The sequence below is a fragment of the Anoplophora glabripennis genome, unplaced genomic scaffold (assembly GCF_000390285.2).
Source record: "Anoplophora glabripennis isolate ALB-LARVAE unplaced genomic scaffold, Agla_2.0 scaffold78, whole genome shotgun sequence".
Lineage (NCBI taxonomy): Eukaryota > Metazoa > Arthropoda > Insecta > Coleoptera > Cerambycidae > Anoplophora > Anoplophora glabripennis.
Genome location: NW_019416286.1, coordinates 1017077 through 1044454, shown reverse-complemented (window position 1 = coordinate 1044454; position 27378 = coordinate 1017077). Strand labels below are relative to the sequence as shown.

The 27378-nt window shown below is 30.8% G+C and overlaps 1 protein-coding gene across 11 annotated transcripts in view; it reads right to left on the bottom strand.

The window, feature by feature from the left end:
• The window catches only part of LOC108907945 (G-protein coupled receptor Mth2-like), a 74845-nt gene that overhangs the window by 11227 nt on the left and 36240 nt on the right, over window positions 1-27378 (bottom strand). Inside the window, exon 1 of one of the 11 annotated variants that reach the window (XM_018711802.2) lies at window positions 26636-27186. The exons of 6 other annotated variants lie outside the window; for them this stretch is intronic. In XM_018711802.2, the coding sequence (XP_018567318.1) occupies window positions 26636-27155 (520 nt within the window). In that variant the 5' untranslated portion in view covers window positions 27156-27186. Of the gene's footprint in view, window positions 1-7290; window positions 7787-11457; window positions 12052-17763; window positions 18440-21014; window positions 21518-26635; window positions 27187-27378 lie in introns of those variants that run through there. 4 more of the 11 variants (XM_018711807.2, XM_018711800.2, XM_018711799.2 and 1 more) reach the window with 4 other exon arrangements.

Below are 27378 nucleotides of genomic sequence, written 5' to 3'. Positions count from 1 at the left end.
CTATAAATACATCTTGTGTGTAAGTGGTTATCAATCTTAAGAGATGAATGTTGATTCCTTTTTGCACTCAAGACCAGTTTTGCTGGTAAGACGAATATAAGAGGATGTAGGCTTTAAAAATGTCTATTTACTTTTAACTATCAACACTTCGCTTAAGACGCCTTTGGCACTCGATAATGTTGAACAGTATATTATGTATTTCTTTAAATATTATTAAATATATTTATAATTTACTTTAAATTTTGAATATAATGAAAGAAACAGAAATATGTTCAACAATTTAACATTGCACAACAAATTTCAAAAGTCTTTTAATTTAGGCTTTGGTAGATAGGGCGTACCGATATAAACGCCTTCTAGACGCGACAGCCGTGATTTGTATGCTTGTTTGCGACGTCAGAAAACTGTGGAAAAATAACCTGAATTATTAGACAATTTTATACATATAGACATTTTTAAATATTATTGAATCCATGTTTTTATTATCTACAAAATTGAACAATATTCAATTTTTGAATAAATTTCATAGATTTTTCTAAGAAATCGTTAAAAACAAGTTTAAAATAAAAAAACTTTATTTTATTTCAAAATGAACCGAACACAACAAATTATGAATTATTTTTAGCAACACAGATGACAATGATTAAGTGAAATATTATATTACTTATTTCTTTCTTTCTTCTTTTTTCTTCTTTCTTCTTTTATCACATGTGAAAAAAATTATTGCTAATAATAATCAGTGAAGAGTTATTTTTTATGAAAATGGTTTTGCCCAACCAAAAATCTTGCATCCGTTATAAGACCACACTGGAGAGGTGCTACAGGGCTCTGTACCACTGAAATATGTTTCAGATCCCTTCCTAGCAAGTTCATTCGCTTTTTCATTTCCGTTAATGCCCTTGTATCCTGGTACCCAACACAGTCTAACTGTATTAGTGCCAGTTCAATCAGCATTTGCAAACATTTCTAGAAAAGTTTTGAATTTACTTTGTACGTGTCTAAAGCCTTAATTGTGGCTTGACGACCATAGAATATGTATATGAGGTTATTTTTATGTCTTCTACGAACATTCTCTGCTAAACACGCCATTATCGCGAATATTTCCGCTTGAAATTCAGTGGGAAACTACTCCAGACAGTGGCTTGCATCCATCTGGGTTTGAGTCCATGTACACTCACCCTCCTGGCTACTTTGGATCCATCCGTAAGGCTTCATCTTTCCAGAGTATCAAACTATTCAAGTCTCGAATGGGTTATGGAAGTGAAACCTTGAATAGGGAATTCCTCTTTAGTCGTTATTATTTCCGAGTCAGTATGCGGCTAACCATGCTTCTCTCTCCACTACTATATGAACGGTGACTAATTTAGCATTACTACTGGCTGTCGAGGTCGATGAATTGGTCCTCTTTATTCCCAACAGGCCAATATCTGAATTTTATTCAGTTTTTCCCTCGCTGTTTGTTACCCTAAATCTTACTATCTAGGTATACATCCAGGTTTCTTGGTTTCAGTACCCAGGATCTACAGATAAAGCGACGACATATTCACAATGTCTGCCTCACCTTATACTTGTCATTTTTTGAAAGTGTGGATTCCAGGTCAGCTTGGCATTCAGTATCAATCCTAGATATTTAACCTACCTGGAAAGGTGAACACACCTCCCCTAATATTGGCCCAGTCAAGTTTCTTCTCTTGGTGAAGGGGAACTATAGCGACACAGAAAGCCTTAATCAGTTTGATACAAGTAATTTACTGAATTGTGTTAGTATATGACTTATTTATACCTAAAAAACAAATATGAGACGATTAAGGATGCAATCAATCATGCTCGCATATTTGCTAAATTCGTTAAATTCCCATAAAAATTTATTTGGTCTGGTTCGCTTTATAGACATGTCCACACGTTGTACACCCAATTCCGACGAACTTTATTACAGTTAACTATGGGTTGGTTATAAAAGTTACGCACTGATTGTTATCCTATTTTTACTATGTATATTAAATGTTTATTAGAAATCTGATTCTAACGTTTATGGGGAATTATAAAATAATTGTGATTTAAAATAATTAAATTTTGCAGGGATTTTTTCATTTTAATTAGAACATCGCATAATTGATGTTTACCTGTTTATTAATGTTTTATAAAGACCACAAGTTTCAAGATTTTAATTAATAAAGTTTCCTCTTCCTGTCCACCGTAATTAATTATCACCTAGGTATTAAGGTGTGTTAATGGTAAACATTTTTATTAGCTGACTTGAAATAAAATGCATATATAATTATATATAATAATACATAAAAGAAATTCTCTCGGTAATTCCCATATGTAAATCACCAATTCAGCAGTAAATATATCGATACGAGGAAAACAGGTATTTAGAAAGTTTTAAAGCATATTACAGACACTGATTTGAACAACTACTTTGCAGTATAAAACCACGAGCAGCATTGAATTACACTATCAACATCTAGCAAGCAGCTAATAGACCAGGGCGGATCTGTCGAAATATACTTCTTGGATGTAAGAGGGGGCAAGCTAATTTTTGCTGGAATACCTTCAGTACAACTCACATAATAAAAGTGTAGATCCCTAGATCTGGGCGAGGTCCGCAACATTTTCAAAATTGCAATGTTTAAAAATTTTTTTAAAAATATCTATTTTATTCGAGTTTTTTACTTATATATTGGAACCTATGTATTTTGAAAGAACATTGAAGAGGAAAAATAGTTTTAAAATTGAATTTTGCACAATACACTGTAAGTTAAAAATGTTTAAATTTGTTACCGATGTTGCAAAATAGCAACCAACCAACATTACCAACTGGTTTTAGTATGGGTGAGATATAACGTACAAAGTACGTCTAAAGTCTAACGAGAGTTTCTGTACATTCGCTTATTTGGCAACGTTGCACTTGGCTGGCTTTGTTTGGATGCCTAAGCTTGAAATATCATATGTCACACCTGCGAATTTCAAATAATACGTTACGACGAGAACCGCGGTGTTGCCGCTATCACGCATATGGAGGTTATGTTAGTCAACGACAGCAGTTTGAAGGAGAATTATTATAAATTATGTATCTTACAAGTACCTAATCGATTTCTACGAGCTGCGCTAGCTTTCCTATTTATACAAGTTGCTGTGGAAACTGTTCGTTAATGTTGCGCATTCTAAATGGAAAGACCAACAAAATTTGCATTCTCATAAGAATCTGTACAAAATCGTGAAAAATTATTTTATTAATATCTCGTCTCTAAGGCATCCAAAATAGTCATAATTTTTTTTAGAGGATTTTCTTCATATTAATAAGCTTATATTAATTTTTTTATGAATATTTGTTCGTCAATTCCAAATCAGATAAACCTCGTTAAACGATCACTAGTATTTGGATGTTTATTTATCAACAGGCTATGTGTGAGATGCTCTGCGACACTGGTCTTGTTTTCATAGTATCTACAGATTAGTAGGTTGCTCTCTGCTAGGTACATGAAGTAGCGATATAACACGTTTTGTATAGGTTATATCTTACTATTACTTGATATATTTTTCACAAAACATATTTCGCTGATCTTAAAATATATTTCTATAAAAAATACTTGAAAGTATCCTTTCAAAACGCATTCTTAGTCTAGTGATAATATATGTATACCAAAAAGTTTTTAGGAATTCTATTATAGGTATATTTTCTTGCTGAATTGAAGAAGACGCCTTTGGTGTATTCCGTGTATAGGTCATATTAATAAAGCAGAGTGTTACAAGTTGGCTATTTCCGTATCCACTAATAACGCAAGTAGGAGCGTTTAACAAATTAACGTATCTACTTAATTTTCATCAATCACATTTTTTTTCTATACTATTATTTTTTTGTCTGTCAAATTTTATCTAATTAATTAGTGTTTTGAAATTTATTTAAAAGTAGTCAGCAAATACATCCATATTATATTTTACTGAATCTTCTTTAAAAAGTAATCTCCCAAACTATTATAAACATATGTTTTCTTGCAACACGTTTATTTAGAGTCCAGGTTATAAGTAAGTACATCTGTAATGGGTTTCTCAAATTAGACAATCAAACAAAGTAAACAACTTAGTTGTAATATGAAAAGTAAACTATTCACAGAAATTCTTCAGATTCCCACATCACAACGACAGTGACAGGAAATATTCCCATAACAAAACGGACTTGGATGGTGGCATTGAGCATGTCCATAAAAATATGAAAAAAGTTGGAGAAAACAATAATTATATTAAATAGTATTTAATAAAGTTGAACTGCAATGAAATTTGAATTTAAGGATGAATATATTTTTTGTTTTCTTTTTGTCTGTACGGGTGCCTTTCGAAATGAAATCAGACATAATTTAAGCTTTCCTTCCTAACAGGAAGGTATTTTCTTTATTTTTAATATAAGAGTAATCTTTGGAGTAATTCATACGGGTTTTCTTATCCCGTGATTTTTTTAGTTTTGTCCTCAAATTTAACATAATCATTACTGAACATGTTCTCCGCTAGTCATACATTTTTGTTAATAACTTTTCAAGAGCAATGTATGTAATGATCTATCAAGGTTATAAAATCCCAATTAATATTGAGTCATAGGATTTTTGTTATATTTATATCATGTAAATAAGACTTACGAATTTATGAATATTTTCAGTTCATACCTACAACATTTATTTCCCTGCCTCTCGATCGATCATCGGGAAAACACAAAAGGATGGACCCTCCAAACAGTTCGTCTATGCAGTATTCGGAGTTCTTATAATACTCTCTGTAGTTTGGCACCCACAATGTACCGTCTTGTTGCACATAAAACTTATCAGTAGGAAGCAATGGGTTTAATCGAAAATATCTACAGTTCATGAGACCCACTAAAAATTGTCCGCCTCTTCCTAACTTACCCCTTACGACAGTCTGCTTTACATGCACCGGAATTTTAAATTGACCACTGGAATTGTTTCTCCAGCAGAATTTCGCACGATAGAAGAACCCGGGTTTGCAACATTTCCTAACGCACGATTTTGATTCACAGCCGCAGTGTTCCGTCGTTACGTTTTTCGCGTAATAAGAACTAACCGCCGTGGAATTGTCTTCCGTGCATAAGTCAAATGTAAACATTCCATTCACTAAACTCAACAACATTAAGTGAGTTATAAGCAAACCAAAATAAGACATGGTTTTGTCTGTCACTATCAACAAACCCGATACATCTCGTCTAGCTGACTGCTCGATAGCCACTTATCTGATACTTCGATGTCCTCTTTGCAAAAACTAGCGGGCGGGACCGATGTACAGTGCGTATTGCTCGACCTAGCGCTTGTAAATATGTTACTTTCAAGTTATTTTCAGAATTTTTCACAAAACTTAAAATGATGTGAATAAAATTAAACAAGTTAAAACGTTGCTTTTGGACAGAATACTTAGCCGATGTTTCAATTCATTCACACATCACTACGTTATCCTACACTTCTAATTTTTTTATTCCTCAAATTATAGTTTTTTTAATGTAACCTTTGTGCTTGTCTATTCTAACAATTACAAGCAATTTTTTGAATCTTAAAAATCAATCTTTGGGAGAGCCTTTGACAAAAAAATTTTATTTGTCTGTAAAACTGTTCCAATAAATCTGATGCCTATTCTGAGATGCGGTAAGTAATAATAGAATAAACATGAAATGATATCTGTAACTATAGAAACGGATTCCTTTAGAATAACACTTTAAATTACTTTTATACAGAGTGTCCCTGAATTGTATATGTATTTTCAACAAATTCTATATTTGCATTGCTCTATTATAAAAAATATGTGTACCAAATTTGAAGTTTCTAAGACAAACAGTTTTCAAATTATTTGAGAAAAACTAGGTTATCTGTTCTATATTTGAAAGGCTATATCTCAGTAGGCGTGCACTTTTGTATATAGGTAAGTTAGGCTAAGTACTTTTATTTTCATCCAAGGAACCTGTGGTCACGCGTTGCCCATACTTTTCAGGGACGCCCTGTATATAATACGTTCTATGACCTTTGCCATATACAGGGTGTTACGAAATTCGCGGACACGGACTGTGGGATCATATAAAGTTAGATAAGGTGATAAAAAAGTGTATTTATGATTTTTCAATCAGATCAGTATTTTTCGAGATATAGCAGTATCAAATATCCAAAAATAATAAAAACATATATTTATAAATTTCAATTTTCAATCATTAGATAAACAATTACGACAAACGAGTATCAACAATTGTTCAATATTGCCACCGTCTGCTGTTAAACATACTTCAGCACATTGTGCTACTGCTCTAATTTATTTATTTATTTATTATATTCAAATTTGCCACGTTTCTAGGAAGCCCCAAAAGAAAAAATCACATTGCGTTAGGTCTGGAGAACGAGGTGGTTAAGCAAATGGACGGCCTCTGCCAACCCAGCGGCACTGCTTCACCTGTACGATTATTTGAAGCTCCGAGAGCCATCAGCATATGGTAATATTCAGGATTTGAATAATTAATTGTGGCCTATTATTTTGCAGTTTGTATTGACGGGTACTTTTACTGTACTCTAATGAATATGTCAAAGTATAAATGCTTTCTGAATTGTCATTAATTGTTATAGAGACGTCTGTTTCAAACAGTACCTACCTACAACAAATAACGCCAGAGATGGTACGCAACTCCTTTCAAGCAGAAGCACAATGTGTTGAAGCATGTTTAGCAGCAGGTGGTGGAAATTTTGAACAATTCGTTTGTCATAATTGTTTATCAAATAATTAAAAATTGAAAATTTTTATTATTTTTGGATATTTAAAACTGCCGTATATCGAAAAATATCGGTCTGATTGAAAGATGATAAAGACATTTTTTTATGACCTTATCTAGCTTAACATGATCCCACAGTTCGTGTCCGCGAATTTCGTAACACCCTGTATACTCAATTTTATTATTGTTCTTTTGCGTTTATTTAAACTGAATTAGTTAGTTGCTCATATTAATTAAAATCTAATACAAATGATCAAAATGAACTTTATTACCTAATGTTTTGTAACTCCTTATTTGAAATTAAAATTAATACATTATAACAGCTTAGTAAAATAAAATTAAATATTTTAAGCAACATTTTGCATACCTTAAATATCTGTTTATTTGAGTTTCATTTACTGTAAAATATTTAGACGACAAGTCGCTATTGTGTTTAAATATTATTTTATAACAATAGTTATTCTTCTTCGTAAACAATATTGTTATTGAAAAAATATGTGAAAATATTCAAAGTAATTAAATGCAAATAATATTCCTACCTACAACCAAAATCCTTTGTGGTTCAGGAAAGCACAAAAAAACCCTGAACTCTTCTAAGTCATCCAAGCAATATAAATCGTTGCTAACAAACTCATTGTAGACCCACAAGTTACCATTGTCTTGTACATAATTAGCGTCTCCAGGACTAGAATTGTTCAGGAGGTAAAAAGGACATTTCATTACACCGACTTTAAGACTTTTCCAAATTTCTAGAACACCCAGTACCACCGTTTTGTCCGTATAGAGTGGTACCTTAAAAACACTGCTAGAATTATTTTTAACGCAGGACGTTCCGTTGATAGAAAATCCAATTTTGCAACATTTCCTAACGCATTTATTGGTTTCGCAACCGCATAGTTGGGATTCTGCATCTCTTGAGTAAGAACTGATCCCTGCTGAATCATTGCTACCACATAGATCTATGGCTACTATTTCATTCACTAGAATTAACAGAACGCTGCAACGAATTATGCAGAACATTTTCTTGCAGCTGTTGATGATAAACAAACCCGCAACATTCGTATTACGCACCTCGTAAGGTAACTGTTCAACTTTCTGAGGAGAGAACACGTTTTGAAATCAAGTGGAATGAAAAATACCGCGACTAGAAACGACGTTAAACGAATACTGCCCTACTACAAACAAAAATATGTTGCGTGTGTTGATAATTTAAATATCCAAGTAAACAACGTGAAATTGAGGAATATAATTGAGTGTAGTAATTTTTTATATCGATAACTCCAAATAGATATTAGCTGAAAAAAACTGATAAGGTTTCTCAATCTCAGTCTCTCAATATAGAGACAATTTACTCAGACGTGTAAGAAAAATGAGGTGACTATTTAACTTTTTTCTTCAACAACTGGATAGTTCTTTGGTGCACTTTGAACTGTTCACTGTTGGAAGTAGACTAAGCCTTCCATTTATCTCCCTTCCAATACGACTTTCCAAACGACAATCTTATGCTAATAGTATGCTAATCCCTGTTATTTCCCACTGTTGGAATGTCAAACCTAGGAGAAAATATGGCGGAAACTAGTATAAACTTATAGGTAAAATCATTTTTAAATGTAGATATTACACTCTGTTCGAATTGAGTACAAATTTAGACCAGTCCCCAAAGGCACCTTTTAATGTGAATGACTTTTATTGTACAAGGTAATAAACTTCTGCAGTTAATATATATATAGAAACAAAAAGATTTAAAGCGAAACGGGTTCTAAAATTCTTTGCTGCAAGATACAAAATGTTACACGTAGTCCAGATTTACAAACAATGTTTTTAACAAATATCTGATGCAAAAAGAAACATTTGCTAATAAAAAACTAATAGCTAATGAAATTAATTATTTTGATTGCACATGATAAAAGTATGACAACATTCAAAGTTTAGAATTGCAATACTCGTGTTTATGAACAAATATGTCCAGACTAGTTGCTTGCGGGCAAATGTTTGTGAGAAATCAAAAGGCGCAGTGGTATTTGTATAAATGTTTTATACAAAAGTTGGCAAACAGTTTTTAAACAAATTTTATATTGTTTTAGTGTTTTTACGGGCAAAAGTAGGCTTAAAAGGTGTAAGGGAATTAATATGCAAAGGAATATAGTTGCAATATTTCACGATATCAAAAATTGAACAGCTAACGAATGGAAGTAACGAAAAAATAAAAGGTCATGTCTATTAGCTTATTTTAATAGTTTATGTAATTTTAAAATGTCAAAGTAATTTTGTATAAGTAAATGCTTTTAAACATTATTATTAACGTTCAAAATAACTTAAAATAACTATAGACTTTCATTAAAATCGGTTCGATAGTTTTCGCAAAATAATTTTTAGAAGAAAAATTTGAAACAAATTTTTCGAATTTTCAAAATGTTGCACAGCCTCAAATAAAGAATCTAGATACTTGAAAATGTTTTCACATTGAAAAGACCGTTCAACCTTTCAAATAGTTTTTGAAAAATTGAAATCGGTTGATTAGGACAGTCACAGTAAATTTTTAAAGTTAACACTCTTTTTTTTTATTTTTAAACAATTAGATTACATTTATCAATTTGCAATTTAATTTTTTTCAAAAATTATATTTTTAAAGTAAGTACTATTTTTTTCTTAATTTTATCTGTATTTAACAAAAAAAATAATATACGTAAACAAATTTTTTAGCATAGGGTAAAATAATGTATATTTAATGCATAAATAATAAACTTTGTTTATAACAAAATATGTGAAAATTAGACAGTTGGTATTACGATATTCGAATTCCTTTTCAAGTATCTAGTTGCTTAATTTTGCATTTTCAAAATTCGAAATTTTTTTTCAAAATTTTTTTCAAAAAATTATTTCGAACCGATTTTAATGAAATTTGATGTTTTTTTATTTTACTCTAAAGTTTTTTTTACCAAAGTTCGAATGCCCTCGGAGGAATAAAAATATTTTAAAAAAATCATCCAAGAAACTTGATTAATTTGCCTCTTTTTCATCAATTATTGCTATTTTGCAACATCGGTAATAAATTTAAACATTTTTAACTGACACAATCGCCTTGCCCTTAAGAACAATTTTTTATATATTTGATTTCATATAATAAAAATCGAGGTAATTAATTTTCCTGCATTCGCAGAAGAGATACATACAATCATGTATATGTATACTTTATTTCTTTAAATTATTTTTTATCAAAATATTTCTATTTTAAATATCCAAATTAATATAAATATTTCAATATCAATATCAATATTTTGTACAAAAGATACGTTATATCGTGTCTGGACGTTTGTTTTTTTTTTCACGAATGTCGTGTGAATATGTAATTTAATAAATTAGGTGTTATTAGTAGCAAAAAATGGTGACTCAAATATACTTTACTATTCATTACATTCAGTGCAATGGTTAAAAAAACTCATGGCTTGTATTTCATTCATATGTTCAGTCTGGATCGCAGTAGGAGTGTCAGATAATAGTTGGTATAGATAATGTCTATAGGGACTTTAAACTCAACACAATAAAGATCACACAGTGGTTGTCATCTAAGCATACTAAATGATGACTGCCGTATTACTTTAAAAATATTACATATATATCAAAATTTACACCTCTAAAAAAATATTTTTGTCCGAATCCAGACGCACATAGCGGAGTTGCTGTTTACAAATTAAAAAATAACCAATTTATCCTAAAAGAGAATAGATGTATATAGGTATTTTTACAGTCTCTACAGAACATTTCAGTTACAATAATTTTTATATTTGAAATCAAATTTATTAAAATTTTTTATAACATTGTTGCTTTTGACAATTGTATTTCTTTTATTTATCTGTACAAATACAATATTGTGTAGGACGTTAAAAAAAGTCTTGAAATGAAAAATGTTTATAAATGTTTATTCAATTTTGGCAACCAACTCCTAACCGAAAAGATTTTGTTAAATGGTGCCAGGAATTTTTAATTTTTAAGTGTTGTTCCACCAAGAGTTGTATAATAGTTTCAAGGAATATTGTTAGGAGGAAACCGTTAATATTTGTCTCTAAAGAAGAAATAAGCTTGAGAAGAAGCATCATATAGTACAATTTTTCAAGGTATAGAATAAATTAGCCTTTATCTGAACCGCTGTCTTGTTTTCTCATGGTTCATTTAAATTCCGTTTTTAGCATTATTAAGCAATTATAAAGCTATTTATATCCAGTTCCTCAGTAATCAAGCATCGAACAATAAAAAAATTATATATACGTCATGAAAAGTATGCGTTAGTGGTTTGTTTTTTTATAAATTATATATATTTATATTGAAGGTTGCCAATTTTAGTTTCAGATGTTTACGCAAAAACTTATGAATTTGTGGGTACATTATTTAAAATTTCAAGGTGAGGAGAGAACAAGAATTTCTAAGAAATATGGACAGACCCAAAAGGTATTTTACACATATTTGCCATAATAAGAATTATTCAAGTCCCATATAAGTATATAATAATAAATAAATTTAATAATAAAAGATGCATGCGTTGCAAAAAGAAGCACAATTCTTAGTCTTCAGATAAAACATTAAGTAACTATTTAATTAATGTGCATTACACGAAGATAGTTGGATACGTTACAGCATAAAAATATAGAAACAAGTAGTAGGCTTCCTTCCTTCTCTCACTTAAAACTTATAATAACAGTTTGGTTTACCTATTGAATTAATTTCCCCTTCTAAGGTGGTCACTTGACCTTTATTCGGATAACACAAATAAACTGTCAGACCATCTTCTTCGTCGACACAGTACCTATCCTTGTTAAAAATTTTACCAATCGACTGAGGAAAGTATAAACTTCCATTCTCTTGTACGTAAAACTTATGTTTCGGATTGGAATTGTTCATTTTGAAATACTGCCACTTTGCGTTTCCGCAGTGCAGCATTCCCACGACAAATGAATTATTCCAATCATACTTTTTCTTTTCCCCCTCGTATATAGGAACAGCGAAAGACGTCGAATTGTGTTTTCTACAAATACTTTCAGGTGTAATAGTGTAATATTCGACGTGGTGGTGGTAAAATCCATTTTGGCAACACTTCCGCAGGCACACTTTGTTCTCACATCCGCAATTTTCGGTTCTAGCTGTAGTGTAGCTGTTATAACTCACGTTAGTATCACTGCTGCATAAATTCACTGATTCATTACTTGCGCTACTGGACGATAAGAACAGAAGCGGTAGCGTTAGAAGCAGAATCACACTCATAGTCGTACTGCTATGGCGACGAGTCATTTACTGCTTGGAAACGTGTGGTTAAGAAATGCATCCGCGGGAAAAAACTGGTAGTGGATACTGGAAGAAATTCCAATCAGGTTTCTGTGGATTACGGGGGAGTATTGAGGTGTTACGAGATTAGTTTTGATTGGCCTACAAGTCAAATCAGTTGGACTGGTGTGATATTACACAGTAAACAATGACGTAGTGCAAATTCAAGCTTTTTGAGTGGATTTTAGAATTTAACAGAGAAAGGAGCTTGTCAACACAATTTGGTGTTATAAGAATTAACATACAAAGTGACCCATTTCAAAGCGGGCCACCTTCATAACATTTTTATTTATGGAGCGATTTTGACGAAATTTTTTTTGAAATGTAGAGGCGGGAAAAGTGTATTTTGGGGCCAAGCGCCGTCCAGTTCTTTTTTAAACTAAGGCCTACTATATCACATTCAGAGGCTGAAAAAATCCAGAATCCATAATAGCGATTTTTTTAGAAAAAATCTGCGTACGCCACTGGATTCGGCGTTCCCTGAAATGGATCTGTACCAAATTTCATGAAAAAATATTCAACATTAACGATTCTGCGGCTAAATTGCTGTCAAATTGTTTATTATGCATAAAGAAACTTTTTATCTAGTAACCCATGCGATAATAAATCAATCACAACAAATATTTAATAACACGTTTAATAGACATCATTATACCAAAATACAATGAAACAGACAGAAAAATGAACGAGAAATTAACATAAAATTTACAAAAAATACAATAAAATAAAATTAACACACATGAATTAAATTAAATTCTGATTTTTCAACTAAATCTCTATTTAATTGAATGCATTTATTGTATTGTTTTTGAATGTGTGCCATAACATTAGACAATTGATTCTTTATCAATATTCACTAAGTTTTGTATTCCATTTATGCAAACTTTGCAGGAGACAGTTCTTTATATTGTCTAAATTGGAAGGTTTTTTTACCGATTACTTGCGATACTTATAATTCTTTCATAATTTCAATTGTAATTATAAATCACCATGAAAACTTTTTCTTACAATTATTTAAAACAATGTAACTCGTTGAGTTGAAGGTGATCCACATAATATCGGATTTTCATTATTATCTGTATTGGCAGAATCTCTAGTCTGAAGCTTTTCTAAATAAACTTAAAGCAATCATTAATATAATTTGATGTGCCACTTTAAAAAAATATTTTATTAAATGGTATTTGGTAGGATTATCTTTTAGTTATTATTGAATTTCCTTTTGCACATGCTAAATCGTTATAAAGTTAAAAAAATGATATATTCGTTCAGGGTCAATTCGATAATAAAATTGAAAGTTTTTGAAGTCAAAACGTCGAAATAAAAATCACAGTACATGAATTTTATACAAAAAGAAGTATGACAGTGTTTTTTAGCGATAATTCTTAAAAATAAAAAGGTAACAGTAGATTTTCGAAAAATGCGACTGAATTTTTTAATTCAAAATATATCGAGCGTTCAACAGCAACAACCGGTCAACGAGTAGGTACCATTAAATTAGTAATAAAATGGAATTAAACTTTCTCCATTTAGCGGTTATATGGTTTACTTTCGGAGATATATACAAACACTTCCTTTTTATTCCTAAAACAGTTGCCACGACCTAATCAGACTACCTAGATTTCTAAGTAATTCCATTGGAAATTCCGTATTTCACAGATATGCTATCATCTTACTATTTCTAGTATTGATCATTCCTTAAATAAAAGTTCCCTGCGAAAATAAAATTCAGTTTGGAAAGGTGTAAAAACTTAAATGACCTTAAATTACATTCTATTCTTGTTTAGCTTTGCTTTCACGATTATGTATCAATATACAAATACAAGGAAGTTCAAGAACAAGGCTTTGCAATTATTTATTATAAACGCGAATTATTAATTCTACGTTTCTCAGACAGAGATAAGCTGGAAATGTTAGTAGGTTTATTTATTAATAATCTAAATTGTTGGAAATATTTTTTTATATACCTACAGGGTGTTCTCAAAAGAAGTAGCGCAAATGGAATCTACACCTGAAAAGAACACGTTTTGAATAATAATGATCTTAGTAATATTTCCTCTCAAAGTTCCCAAAAAATATGCAACCGCGGTTATAATTTGATCAAAAAAAAAGTATATTAATACACAAATTTCAACAACTTCTCAACAATTTTTCCTGCCTCTTGGAAGGGGTTGAAATAAGCACTACAAGATTCATATAAAAATCTAAATTACGGATTTTATTAAATTCTTTTTAAACATTATACAAATTATTTTTCTAAATTAATGCATCCCATATAAAGATAATAAAACATCAAAAATTCTGTAACCTTTTCTTGATTAAATTTGGCAATGTTATGTTGCAACATTTCTTATCTTTAAAGATACGTAGTGTTAGATTTTCAAATAATTTTTTTTTAAATATATATCTTGTTGTGAAAGTAACCTCTTGACTTTTAGGAAGACGATATAACTAACATCATCTTAATTTAATCGGTTACTGTTGCATCATATTGTGTGTTATTGTGTGTCCCAAAATGATGAAATAAAATTCATATTTTTTCCAGTTGACATTTTAAAAAATCGCTGAAACAGGTCAATTAGTAAATAGAAATCGTCACTTTTCTGCAATATCTTCTATTTTTTTATATGTAAGTTTTACTGACCTATAACATTACCGTCTTTTTTTTAATAGGATGCTATATTATAGCATATATTTTATAGTATAAATAGATAGCCCTTCTAAAGATAAATTTAGCGATATAAGGTTATACCTACCTTTTTGCTATAGTTGTCAAAAAATGGAGGAATGAAAACAATAATTTAGTACCACTTTTTATTTTATTACAGCAAATGTTCAAAGTGGCCCCCATTTAAGTGAAAAAAATTGAAAAATTAAGTTTTAAGCATTTTATTGATAAAAATCTTGTTCAAGCACAAAGATTAAATAATGTTCCATGTTCTCTAACACGTTTTATCACATATTTGATCTTTTCGACCCTTCATTTAACCCTTAAAAACTACCCCTATGCAAAAAATAATGATAAAAAATTACTTTTTAAAGATTTGCAATGATTAAATCGTGCTATTATTTAAAATAAAAGTTAACTTATAGCTAATAAAATATTTTTTCTCTTTTAACTCCTAAAAACACCCCTGCATTGATAAAAATGATAAAAAATTACTTTTTAAAAGCTTGGAATGCTTTAACAGTAGCAATTCCCTCATTGCTTATGAAAGAATTTGTCTCATAACACTTTTCAACACTTATAAATTACACCTGTGCTAAAAAAAAATGATAAAAAATTACGTTTTAAATCTTAGAATGCTATAACAGTGCAATAATTTAAAATAAAAATTCCCTTATATTGTTTATGAAAGAATATTTTACTTTTGCCATTTTCAACTCTTATAAACTACCCTTTTACCAATATTAATGTAAAATATTTTTATTGAATCCTAACATTTTGCTCCAAAAATCAGAAAGCCTATTTTGCTTCGAAAAAATGTTATTGGTTTTTTTACCATAACTCGGTTAATTTTGAAGCTATAGTATCCTACAAAAGAGCATTTTAAAGATAATTTCAAGAGCTGTAAGATAGTTTGCTTATAAAACCTTTTAAATCCTTCGTTTTTTAAAGAGAAAAGATCGAAGGGCTCGAGACAGGTCGTTTATTCACTAAAATGGATACTTCAACCGGCGATATCTCCTTTATTTTTTATGCTATAGGAATAAAAAAAGCAATATTTGTTGAAAAAAAAGCTACAATTTTGTTGTCTATCATTTTTTACGTATCTTTCATAGTTTCAGAGTTATTATATAAATAAGGCAATTTTTTTTGAATAATGAAAAATACGTTTTCAACTTTTACCGTACATTATTAAAAAAATACGCATTATATCGGTCTAACTTCAGGACCGTATGAAAAACACTAAAACAAAACTAATTGTAAAGGGTCTACGATTAATTTTAATTCTGATGAAAATGGTACAGCGTTTACTGCTCATTTTTCCTTAAAAAATATGAGCAACCCATCTGTTTTTGACGATCACTCCTTCAATTTTGCTCTAATTAATTTTTATAAGTACTCATTTTGAAGGTATTTTTGAGTACTACAAAAAACTCCAGGAGCGTTATACACGTAAAATTAATCATTTTTCCGTTATTTGACGTTGAATACATCGATTCGAGTATTCCTCCCAAAACAAGTTCCACTAACCATATTTCGCTTTGTAAAGATCGTACAACACTTTGTTTATTTATAAGCTACATTTTTGTTCATTATCATTACACTTTCTTTAATAAAATGCGTACCTAGTTTTTGAGTTATTCGCGAAAAATACTTTGAAAAAGTGTTTTTTTTCACTCAAAATTCCAGTTTTCCATCGTGAATAACTAAAAAACTATTGATTTCTCCGAAAAAAAATCCTCGTATATTTTTTGCTCAAAATTTGATTCTCTATCGATTTCCAGCGTTATTTTTGTAAAAAAAATTCCACCCCCAACAGGGTGGAAGCGTCAATCGGCGCTATGTCACTAATGTTCATTGACCTTTTCTCTAACTATCTGCCAAATTTCAAGTCGATCGGTTCAGAAGAATTCGGAGGTGAAAAGCTTCAATGACTGTACTATAAGCAAAAAGTTGCTTTGGCAGTGAAAATTATGTGATTTTTTAAGTTGGGTGGTCTTTCAAATAAATTTCTAATTTCCTAGCAAAACTGTAATCTTCTGTCTGTGTCATCTGCCCATAGTTCTAGTAAGAAGTAGTAACTTTGTAAGGATGCTACTTTTGAGACTCCAGAGTTCTGTGAACTGAGGACTTCGACAAGTTGAAGTTGGTTGAGATAGATCTAGTGGTTGAGTGAGGATTCTCAGTAACGGCGAGCATCACATTTTGAAGGTCATTTCCGCTTACTGTTCTTCGCCTTCCTGATCCAGATATACCTTTTATAGTTCCCGGTTTCTCCAAATTTTTTGAAACTTTACTTATTGTAGCTCTAATTAACTAATTAACTAATTAACTAATTTTCTGGTCTTGATACTTATGGTGAAATAAATCACATACCTCGTGTTGACTACGAATTTTATCTCCGTATCCAATCACAACTAAAATTTCAATTTAAACTCTGATGAATTTTATGTGTTTATCGATATTTTTTTGAGAAAAAAAGCTTTAAAGTAAGTAGGAATAGATTAATAAAGAGTAGTTATGTTTTTTAAAGTACAGAAGAGACAATGATTGTTTGAAATAGTCCTCAGTATGACATAAAAGACAATTTTTTAAATTTTTTTGACAACTATGACAAAAAAGTAGGTATAACCTTATACTGAATTCGTCTTTAGAAAGGTTATCTATTTATACTATAAAATATAGAGCGTCCTATTAAAAAAATGTCATACGTCTGTTAAACATGTCTCAAAAAAATATTGCGGAAAAGTGACAATTTATATTTACTAATTGATCTGTTTCAGCGATTTTTATCTCAACTGGAAAAAAATATGAATTTTGTTCTATCATTTTGGGACACGGTGTATATCATTTAGAGACACATCTCACGTAGAAGCTGTTGCAACCACAACAGGAATGTTAAGATCATTTCGCATAATTCGAGCTGCAGTAAATTGCTCTATAGCGGTTTTTAAGATATAAAATAAAAATATTTTTATTATGCAGCTTAGGAATGCAGTTATAGCCTTGATTTAATTGATGTGAAAAGTACCTGTAGCAACAAGTCCTCTGGATACAATTTTATCGGCGCTCTCGGGGGTGTAACACAAATAAAACGTCAAGCCGTCTTCCTCATCAACGCAGTACCTGTCAATACCGTACATTCTGTTTACTCCAGGATAATACAGACTTCCGTTCTTCTGAACGTAAACTCTTTCTTTAGGGTTCAAATTGTCCATCTTAAAATACTGCCACTGCGGATTGTTGCAGTTGAGCATCCCTATGACGAATTTGTCTTTAAATTCGGATACATTCCTTAAGCCGTCATACACAGGCACGCTAAACGTTTCAGATGAATTTTCCATTCGGGTACAAACACTTACAAATTTTCCGGTGAACGCATCTTCATCGTGAAAATGGTAAAATCCCGATTTACAGCACTTCCTCAGGCACAATTCGGCTGTTGTACACCCACAAGTATCAATTTCATTGGTTGTATAACTGGGTACGCCGTCAGTGTCACCACACATATCTATTAGTTCTTCCGTACTGTTATCAGCGAAAACTGTTACGAAAGATACAAGTCCGAGTACAAGCGGTAGTTTAATGAAAGTCATGCTGTATCTTTCCGGTTTTCAGCTGTTACGAACACTGGCAGAAGTAGCAGAGACTCATCTAACAGGTAGGAGATGTGAGAGGAGTAAGTACGATACACGCGGACCGCTGCACATAGACTGAAGATTGATAAATAAAAATTAACCCGTTATTAAATAAATGTTAAATAGGTGGTTATATTATCATTATAATTGTAGCAACTACTCAACTCAATTAACAGTTTATACTAGCAGATAATATCACCGTTTTGTTGTGTGTCGTATAACGGAGAGGCGTGTTTATCGAATCGTCAATTATCACAGAAAACTGTGACCCGATAAAAAATTAAAAATATTAAATAATTTTTTTCACTATTTCGTTAAAAGATATATGTTCACCGTGGAAAATATTATATTTTAGTCGTAAGTGGTAATTCATTCTCTTATAAGCAAAAAAAAATAAATACAGGGTGTGCCATTTAACACTGCCGCTGCCAATAGGCTTTTTTTCGCGAGTGAATATTGGTGAATACGTCTGACTTGTAGTTACTGTTTGTATCTCTTTTAATCTTATTTCTAACCTTGTCTAACCTGAACAGATGGCGAAAATGTATATATTCACTATTCAGTGATATGTAGTATGTACTTTGACGACTTTGACTTTTGACATATGGGTTTTAACTTCTAACCCATGGAGACTAGATGTATAGTCTCCATGTTCTAACCAGTAACCATAATTTGTCATCATTTATTGCTTCCAGTAATCTAGTGTTGTGGGAATTGGTGTTATAGGAATATATCAATGCTTTCTTTGGAATATTTTTAAGTGGCAAATTTAAAAAGCGTGAAAAGTATGTAGATTCTGACGTTGCAAGATATGCGAATATTCGACATAATCGTTATCGTAAGAGAATGGAAGGTTAGGTCGGTTTTTTATGTAATTCATACAAAAAATACTTGCAATTACAAATGGTTCCACCAATATTATCTCTGGCCTAGGTCACAAAAAAAAGAGGATAATCCTGAAGCAAAGTGGATTGCAAATATGTCCCATATAAAAAATTAATCTCACCATCAAGTAAAATATTTGCTGTTTCAACGTCTATGTTTACTAAAACATCTGTGCCTCTAAAGTTTAAATTTAAACTGGCCACTTCCACAACCATATCAGAATCCATCATTTTGCTGAACGATTTTTATACTCATTCAAACAAAATGTCAAAATGAAAAAGGTTAAGTTACCAGCTGACAATACTAGTTGAATATACCAACAGAATATTCAGCTGAAGGGTGAAGAGTTCAGTCATTTGATCTAAACTTGTGACGTCACATAGTAGTTTAAATGACTGACTATTCTCGCAAAAACGTAATATTCACTCATACTACACATACTACAACATACGACTTCACTCGCGAAAAAAAGCCTATTATCTCCGACATTAAGAAATTTATTTTAGTTTCGGAAACTGGGGTTGTTAGATCCCTCGAATAGCTTCAAATTGCAGTTAGAACTGTTAGTTCAAATCTTCCTGTATAGATGGCGTGGCGATACTAAAAATTTTTTTTTGATTCCTGGAAATGCAGTCCATCTGAAAGATCGTTAAATTTTGAGTAATTTTTGTAATATAAAGTTTTTTCCTATATTTACTTGTTTTCGAGGCATGTCGACTTCAATATGCAATGTATGATGTAACAGGAAAATCTATTATTTTATTTAAATCACATTGAAACAAAATATACTTTTAAAATATTTTTATAATGACTTTATTCACATCACATACTAATCAATAAACAATAAATTATAAAAAAAAAACAATAATCAATTACAGAAAAAGTAACAGAAAGTATTTAAAATAACAACGGATAAGTAGATGTAGTTACTGAAGTAAGTTAAAACAAAAATTATAATAAATGTTCAAAATTACGTTCTTCGGCATTTTTTCTGTAGTTGATCATTTTAATTTTTTTTATAATTTATTGTTTGTTAGTTAGTATGTGGTGTGAATAATATTACAAAAATTACTCAAAATGTAACGATCTTTCAGATGGACCGCATTTCCACGTTCCAGGGATCAAAAAATTGTCGCCACGTCATCAATACAGAAAGATTTGAATTAACAATTCTAACTGCAATTTGAAACTATTAGAGAGACCTAACAACCCCAGTTTCCGGAACTAAAATAAAATTCTTCATTTTGGAGATATTGACAGCGGGAGTGTTAAATGGCACACCCTGTATACCTTTTTATCATATAGTTTCAATTACGAGTAGGTAGTAATTTTTTTCACAAGTGCAAAATACCCAATTTTGTGTGTTTCAACATTCTAGTCTTTCTTATATAACACTGTGCTGGATTTCTATGGAGCACACCTTTCATTTTGAAACGTCCTAAACATTTTATAAGCGGATTTTTCTACTTCAAAAACTTGTAACGTATATATGTTACATGTGTATATATGTATATATGTAATATGTTTAGCCTTGGCTAGATGGATATAGGTAGTAACCAAAATACTTGGTTAAATTTGTGTCTGCAAATTGTTTATTTTCGAGATATAGGATGTAACAGTTTGAAAAGCAAGCAAACAGACCTTTACATAGACGCTTTTTTTGTTATTTTGTTATATAGAACCCGCAATTAATGTTTGACCACGTATTTTAGTTACACTTGTATAGAGAGTGATTTAAGAAAAATTTCATAAAAGGTACCTGTAGCAACAAGTTTCCTGTTAAAAACTTTATCAGCATCCTCGGGTGTATAACATACATAAAACGTTAGACCGTCCTCTTCGTCAACGCAGTACCTGTCACTACCATACATCATATCTTTTGCGGGATAATAGAGGCTTCCATTCGGCTGAATATAAACTTTTTCTTTTGGGTACAACCTAGGTTCCATCTTGAAATACTGCCATTTTGGATTGGAGCAATTAAGCATCCCTATGATGAATTTATTTTTTAATTCATAAACTTTTCTCAAACCGTCGTATATAGGTATTCTAAAGGCTTCAGATGGATTTTTCATGCGAGTACAATTCCTTGAGAATATTTTGTTATAGACATCTTCCACGTAAGAATGATAAAATCCTGATTTACAGCACTTCTTCACACATAAATCAGTTCCATTACATCCGCATGAAACAATTTTATTAACGACATAACTGTGTATGTCATCATCAGTATCACTACACATGTCTATGTCTTCTTCCGTATGGTTTTTTGCAAAAACTAATACGAAAAATAATAATAAAAGCTCAAATCCGACTAATAACTTTTTGAAACTCATATCGCGCGCTGGTGATTTTTAATGATAATTATTTGCGGTAAATACTAGCTGCGTCTGTTTCATCAAGATTGAGTACACGTGAAGCTAATCTGTTATTAAATAAATGCTAAATGTTCGCCACAATCAATTTTATAACAAATACTCAGCCCAGTTTCAAGTATTTAAGATCATATAACCACAGTCTGCGCCATGTCACAGATACGCATGTTTGTAGGGTCATGAGTGTAGAGTGTGATCTTCAAAATGAATTATTTGTTACAGCACGTATTTTGTTATTCACATATTTATTCATAAACATATGTTTTTTAAGTATATTATAACATCCGGATGTCGCTACGTAGATTCTACAAAAAACTTCACTGAGTTAAAGGAATACAGGGTGCTGAAATTTTACTTGTAAAATATAGAGTCTTCAGCGTTGGACAATAATGTAACAAGAATTTATAATGCGTTCACACACAGTACAAAACAGGTAATTTCCTTTAATACATATGTCCCTGTAACCTTCGGGATCACTATCAAACCACATTTGAAATAATTCCTTCTATTTCTTTTCTCTTTGGAATTTTACTTCACTTTTCCCTCCAACTAATAGTTGTTATTGTAAATTATGTTACTATTTATAAATAGTTATTTACATACATACGGCGAATACAATTACAATACAATAACTGAACAGTTCAAAACGCGAGTCAGCTGTGAAGGCCACCTACCCTCGCGCCGGCTCTGTTAGACTCTGCACGTGCACTAACTGAGCCTAGCAATAACTCACACCGTTTGGCAGAAATGAAAAATTTATAAAAATTACGATAATAAATAATTACAATATTAGTATTAGTAGACTACCTTGTCTATGGAGTACTTCCTTTAACATTTCTAGATATCTGGTACCAAAAGGTTAGATGAGAGTTTTAAGAAAATTCATAGAATTAATTTGAATTTAACTCAATAATAATACAAAAACAAATTACAGATTGAAAAGAATGGAATGATTTTATTTGTTCTATTTACGATTCCTGAATATATCTCAATAAAGAGGCAAAACATCGATATTCAGAAAATTGTGTTTTTTCAAATTTGGTCAATAATCCCACTATTAACTGCTATTAACTTGGATATTAATTTTATAATTAGTTTATGTAGACTGATAAAACTTTATTTCAAACATTTAAAGCTAACGGATTTACTGATTACAAAAAGCATACAAATATATCAAACAGACATGGAAGATGCTGAGAGAGAGACTGAAATTAAAATTGTCAGAACTTTTACGCTACTAATTGTGAGAATTTTAAAAATTCAAACAATAGGTATGTTTACTTCGTCGCGGTAGTTCTAGGAAAAAAATTCTTCCATTTTACTGTTTTCCGTTTTAAAGTTATATGTAATATTTTTATACAAAGGCTTCCAAAATCCAGTAATTTTTAAAAAGAAATCACTACAAATTTTAAAAAATATAAACAATTTTTATATTTTCATAACTAGCATTGCGACTGGAATTGCTATTTTAAGTATCGACCTTGACTTTTCGTTCGTAATTGGGTGCTGGGATTTTGTAAACAGCTTGTAAACAGATGTCCGTACGTACTTATAAATGTTTACAAAAGATAAACAGATTCGGGTAAACGAGGACTCTTTTCGATCACTTCTCATCAATCAATTAAAAAGAGGTCCAGTTGAAACCTTCAATGATATCTAGATCTAAAATTTAAGTTTATTTTTTAATATTTAAGTTTTTATTGTGTTTAATTACTTAATTTCGTTAATTTTAAAAAATAATTTTAAATTAATTTACCACTATTCATTTTAATGATTGCTTTGAAAATCTTTATACAGATTGTTACAAATTCGCTTCTCACTACAGGAATCTCGGAAACGGTAAGACGAAGTAGCTTAAATGGGGGCAAAGTTGCATAATCAGGGAACCAACATTATGCCTTTAAAAAAATCAAGGCTAACGTGATTAGTTTTTGAAATATTTGAAAAAAACCTAAATTTTGGAAATCCGTTTTTGTTTGAGGTGATATTTAAAAAATAAGAACACTTTCTCATGACCACTTTTTGCCCTCTATCGAATGGCATAATTAATTTTTATATGTAACGTTTCGTCTCTCCAGTACCATCATCAGATTCATCTATTTAAATACGGCCCTGGAAATTTTATTACATTTTTTGCAAGCCTTCATGACCCCTAATACTGTACTGCCTCAGCTTGAACTAGATTCCGACGTTTTGTCTCGAAAAACTCATTTTCAGTGTATTCGTTCCAAATTTATCTAAATTTTTTATTTAGATTTCTTTGTTTATTGAATTATCGTACACTGTAAGTGTCGTTAAACTATTACCATAACACGTTACATAAAACATTATTATGGTTTTAATCCCGTGCTCATTCAAACAAATTTCGATCTATTTTTTTTCGGGATATTTATAGAAATACCTACATCTGACATGTTCTTTCATAATAAATTCCGATCATATTATATGCTCATCTTCGTTTTCAACATTTGCCAAAACGGAAACGTTTTTGAACATTTACTGTAATTTTTCAAAGTATAATATTCATCTGGAGTTTTGGTTGTTCATATGCATTTTTAAGAATTAATTTGTCATAATGAAGTTAAAATTGTAATAATGGTTTAATTTTGACGCAACAACTTATCGAATGGTCAAGTGATGGATATTAAAAGTCTAATAATGCATGAATTTGTAACAGCCTGCATGTGCTGACAATTTTGGAAAAAAGTTTGAAAAATTCTTTACGGACCTATCTATGACCATACATAAATTAAAAAAAAATACGTATGTTCAAGAATATTAAAGAAAAAAAAAACAAGAGCAGTGGCTAAGAATCTTTAAATTGACGGTTACTAAGATTTTTAATTTATATATTGGTAGACTGTCACACATACTAATTGATAGACATGAAATAGTTCTATTGGCAAACAATTACCTGCGATAATATTTATGGCATTCGCTTAGAATTAAAATCGTGTCAACAAGTTCACTCGGTTGATAATCTAGCATTTCTCACAAGTTATTAGAATTTACTGCAGATGTGAAATAACCAACCAAAATTTTTATTTAATTATTGTCTCTTCCTTTTCTGTGGTATTTTTTTAAGAACGCTTGTTCAGTGAAGAAAAGAAGCAATTAGAAGAATGAAGATTTAAAAAATTGTCCTTTGGATATCCTTCAAAGGCTTTCTGGGAAAATAATTTAATATTTCTTCCCCCGATGAATGCTACTACTTTTATTCAACACATTTTTTTATTTCCTTTAAAATGGGACGCCTATACCAAATAAGGCCACATTGCTAACAAGGTCATAATTCCGCCTTTTAAACTAAATCTTTAATAAATCTAAAATTTTTATATTATTTTCGTTTGCTTAAATATAGCACGAAAATGAAGCAAAATTTCGGTATTGTTCATAGGAAAGCTTTTGTAGAGAATTGAATTTCCCATCGAAATGGCTTATTTGAAAAATTTAAAAGGAAAATTTTATGCAAAAAATCGTTAATAAACAATTTAAAAAAATACGATTTTTTTATTTTTTTTACATTTTTTTTACTCTATTTTTTTTTTTAGTAGAAGTAGGCAAAGAAAATTGCTGTACAAAAAAACTACATGAGATTCCCTTCAAAATGATGCATTTTCAAGTTTTTGGACTAATATTGACTGAGTTATAACCGGTCAAGCTTAAATATTTTTTAGATTTTCGTCGTTTTTAACATAATAATGATTATAATTCTTATTATTTTTACAACAAATTGGTTCTTCACTCAATACAAAATTATTTCAATGTTTTATTTGTTAATAATAAACAAAGATTTTCACAACTAAGTCAAAAGAGTAAATAAAATAAAAAAATCTTATGTTTTGCATTTTTAAAAATTGTTTATTAACGATTTTTTGCATAAAATTTTTCTTTTAAATTTTTAAACAAGTCATTTCGATGGAAAATTCAATTCTCTACAAAATTATTCCGAATATCGAATACCGAATTTTGGCTTCGTTTTCGTGCTATATTTCAAAAACTGTAAAAGTGCATTTTCACCCCTATCTTCAATTTCAACCCCCTAATTTAATAGCACCCCGCGATTTTTTCATTTTTAATGACCCTTCGAACGAGTCATGTGATGAAAATCCTTGAACGTCTCATTTCCCTCCTTTTTTGCAATAAATGAGAATAAAAACGTTTAAGCTAATTATAAGTTTGAGCGGCCATATATCAGTCAACTTGCATCCAAAAATACTTTGCAACCTCTTATTTTGAAGGAAATTTTATCTACTTTTTTTTCTATGAAGCGATGCCTATAGCTATCTTTACTCAAAAAGAACTAGAGGCAAAAAAGTAAAAAAAAATAAAAAAAATCGAATTTTTATGCTTTTTTTTCAAATTGTTTATTAACGATTTTTTGCATAAAATTTTTCTTTTGTTTTTTAAATAAGCCATTTCGATGGGAAATTCAATTCTCTAAATAATTTTCCCTATGAACTATAGCGAAGTTTTGCTTTGTTTTCGAGCTACAATTAAAAAACTGAAAGGGGTGCATTTTCACCCTTATCTCCAATTTCTACCCTCTAATTTATTAACACTCCGCGGTTTTGCATCTAAAATGACCATTTGAACGATTCATGTAATAAAATATCTGGAACGTCATAGTTCCTGTTAAAATCAATCAATCAATAGCCTAATACGGTTAAAATATGACCAAGAGGAATGTATTCAATTGCATAAGGAATTGTTTATTTTGTGTGTGGAAATTAATAGTGGACTTTAGGATCATTTATAATAACTGTCATATACGCAGTCGTCTTAAATTAAAAAAATGCAGTAGTCACCAATTTTGGTGAAAATACTCGAATATCGATTCAAATATCTCGGAAACCGCCATCTGTATCACGGTTATGATAGTCATCACTTTCTATTGATAAAATTAGACACATCAATTCTTTTATCTCTACGAGTGAGACCGCTGGCATTTAAAACAGAGTACAATGTACTTGACTTATTTGTGAAGATAATTGTGGTAACTGACCTATGACCAAGATTAATCTGTTCACTTCCTCCTGCGTAGTGACGCAAAGTATGGCCACACGGCTATCTTCCACCCTATCGACACAGTAATATTCCAAAGAGTATTGCTCATCTTCCCAAACAAGTATTCCTTCTACAACCTGGAAATTTCCTTCCAGTTTTACTCTCGATTGCTCTTCTTCGCATATCTGATTGTCTGGTACATTTACGATGTGATAAGTACTGATACCTGTCGCACTATTCGTCATAAGCTCACTCTCGCACGATTTACTCGTCAAGTTCAAAGTCTCACCCTCGAGGCAACACTTTCGAAGACATTGTTTTACGTTGCAAATACACCCCCGTATTTCAGAGCCGTTGATATAATAATCATTTTCCGTGTAGGTAATGCCGTCACTTATTATCGAGGTGCCCTCTTGTACACCGTTGGTTATGTCGACGCTGATATTACACTTTATTCCTTCAGCTGACACAGTTGATATTGGAAATAAAATTAACAGCAAAACCGCTTTGTAATCCATGATGCTAGTCACATTTCTACGAGAAACTGAGGCAACTATCCAACGCAATCTTTGTAAAGGTGACTCAAATGTTTAAGATTAGATAAGAATTTCTAGATACATTTGCCATAAATAAACTAAGCTTTAGTAATCTAAAGTGTTTACGGACATAAATCCATCGTCGAAGTATCTCATGTGTAATATATACAACTGTATTATTTGAATTCGTGAAATTCATGTAAAC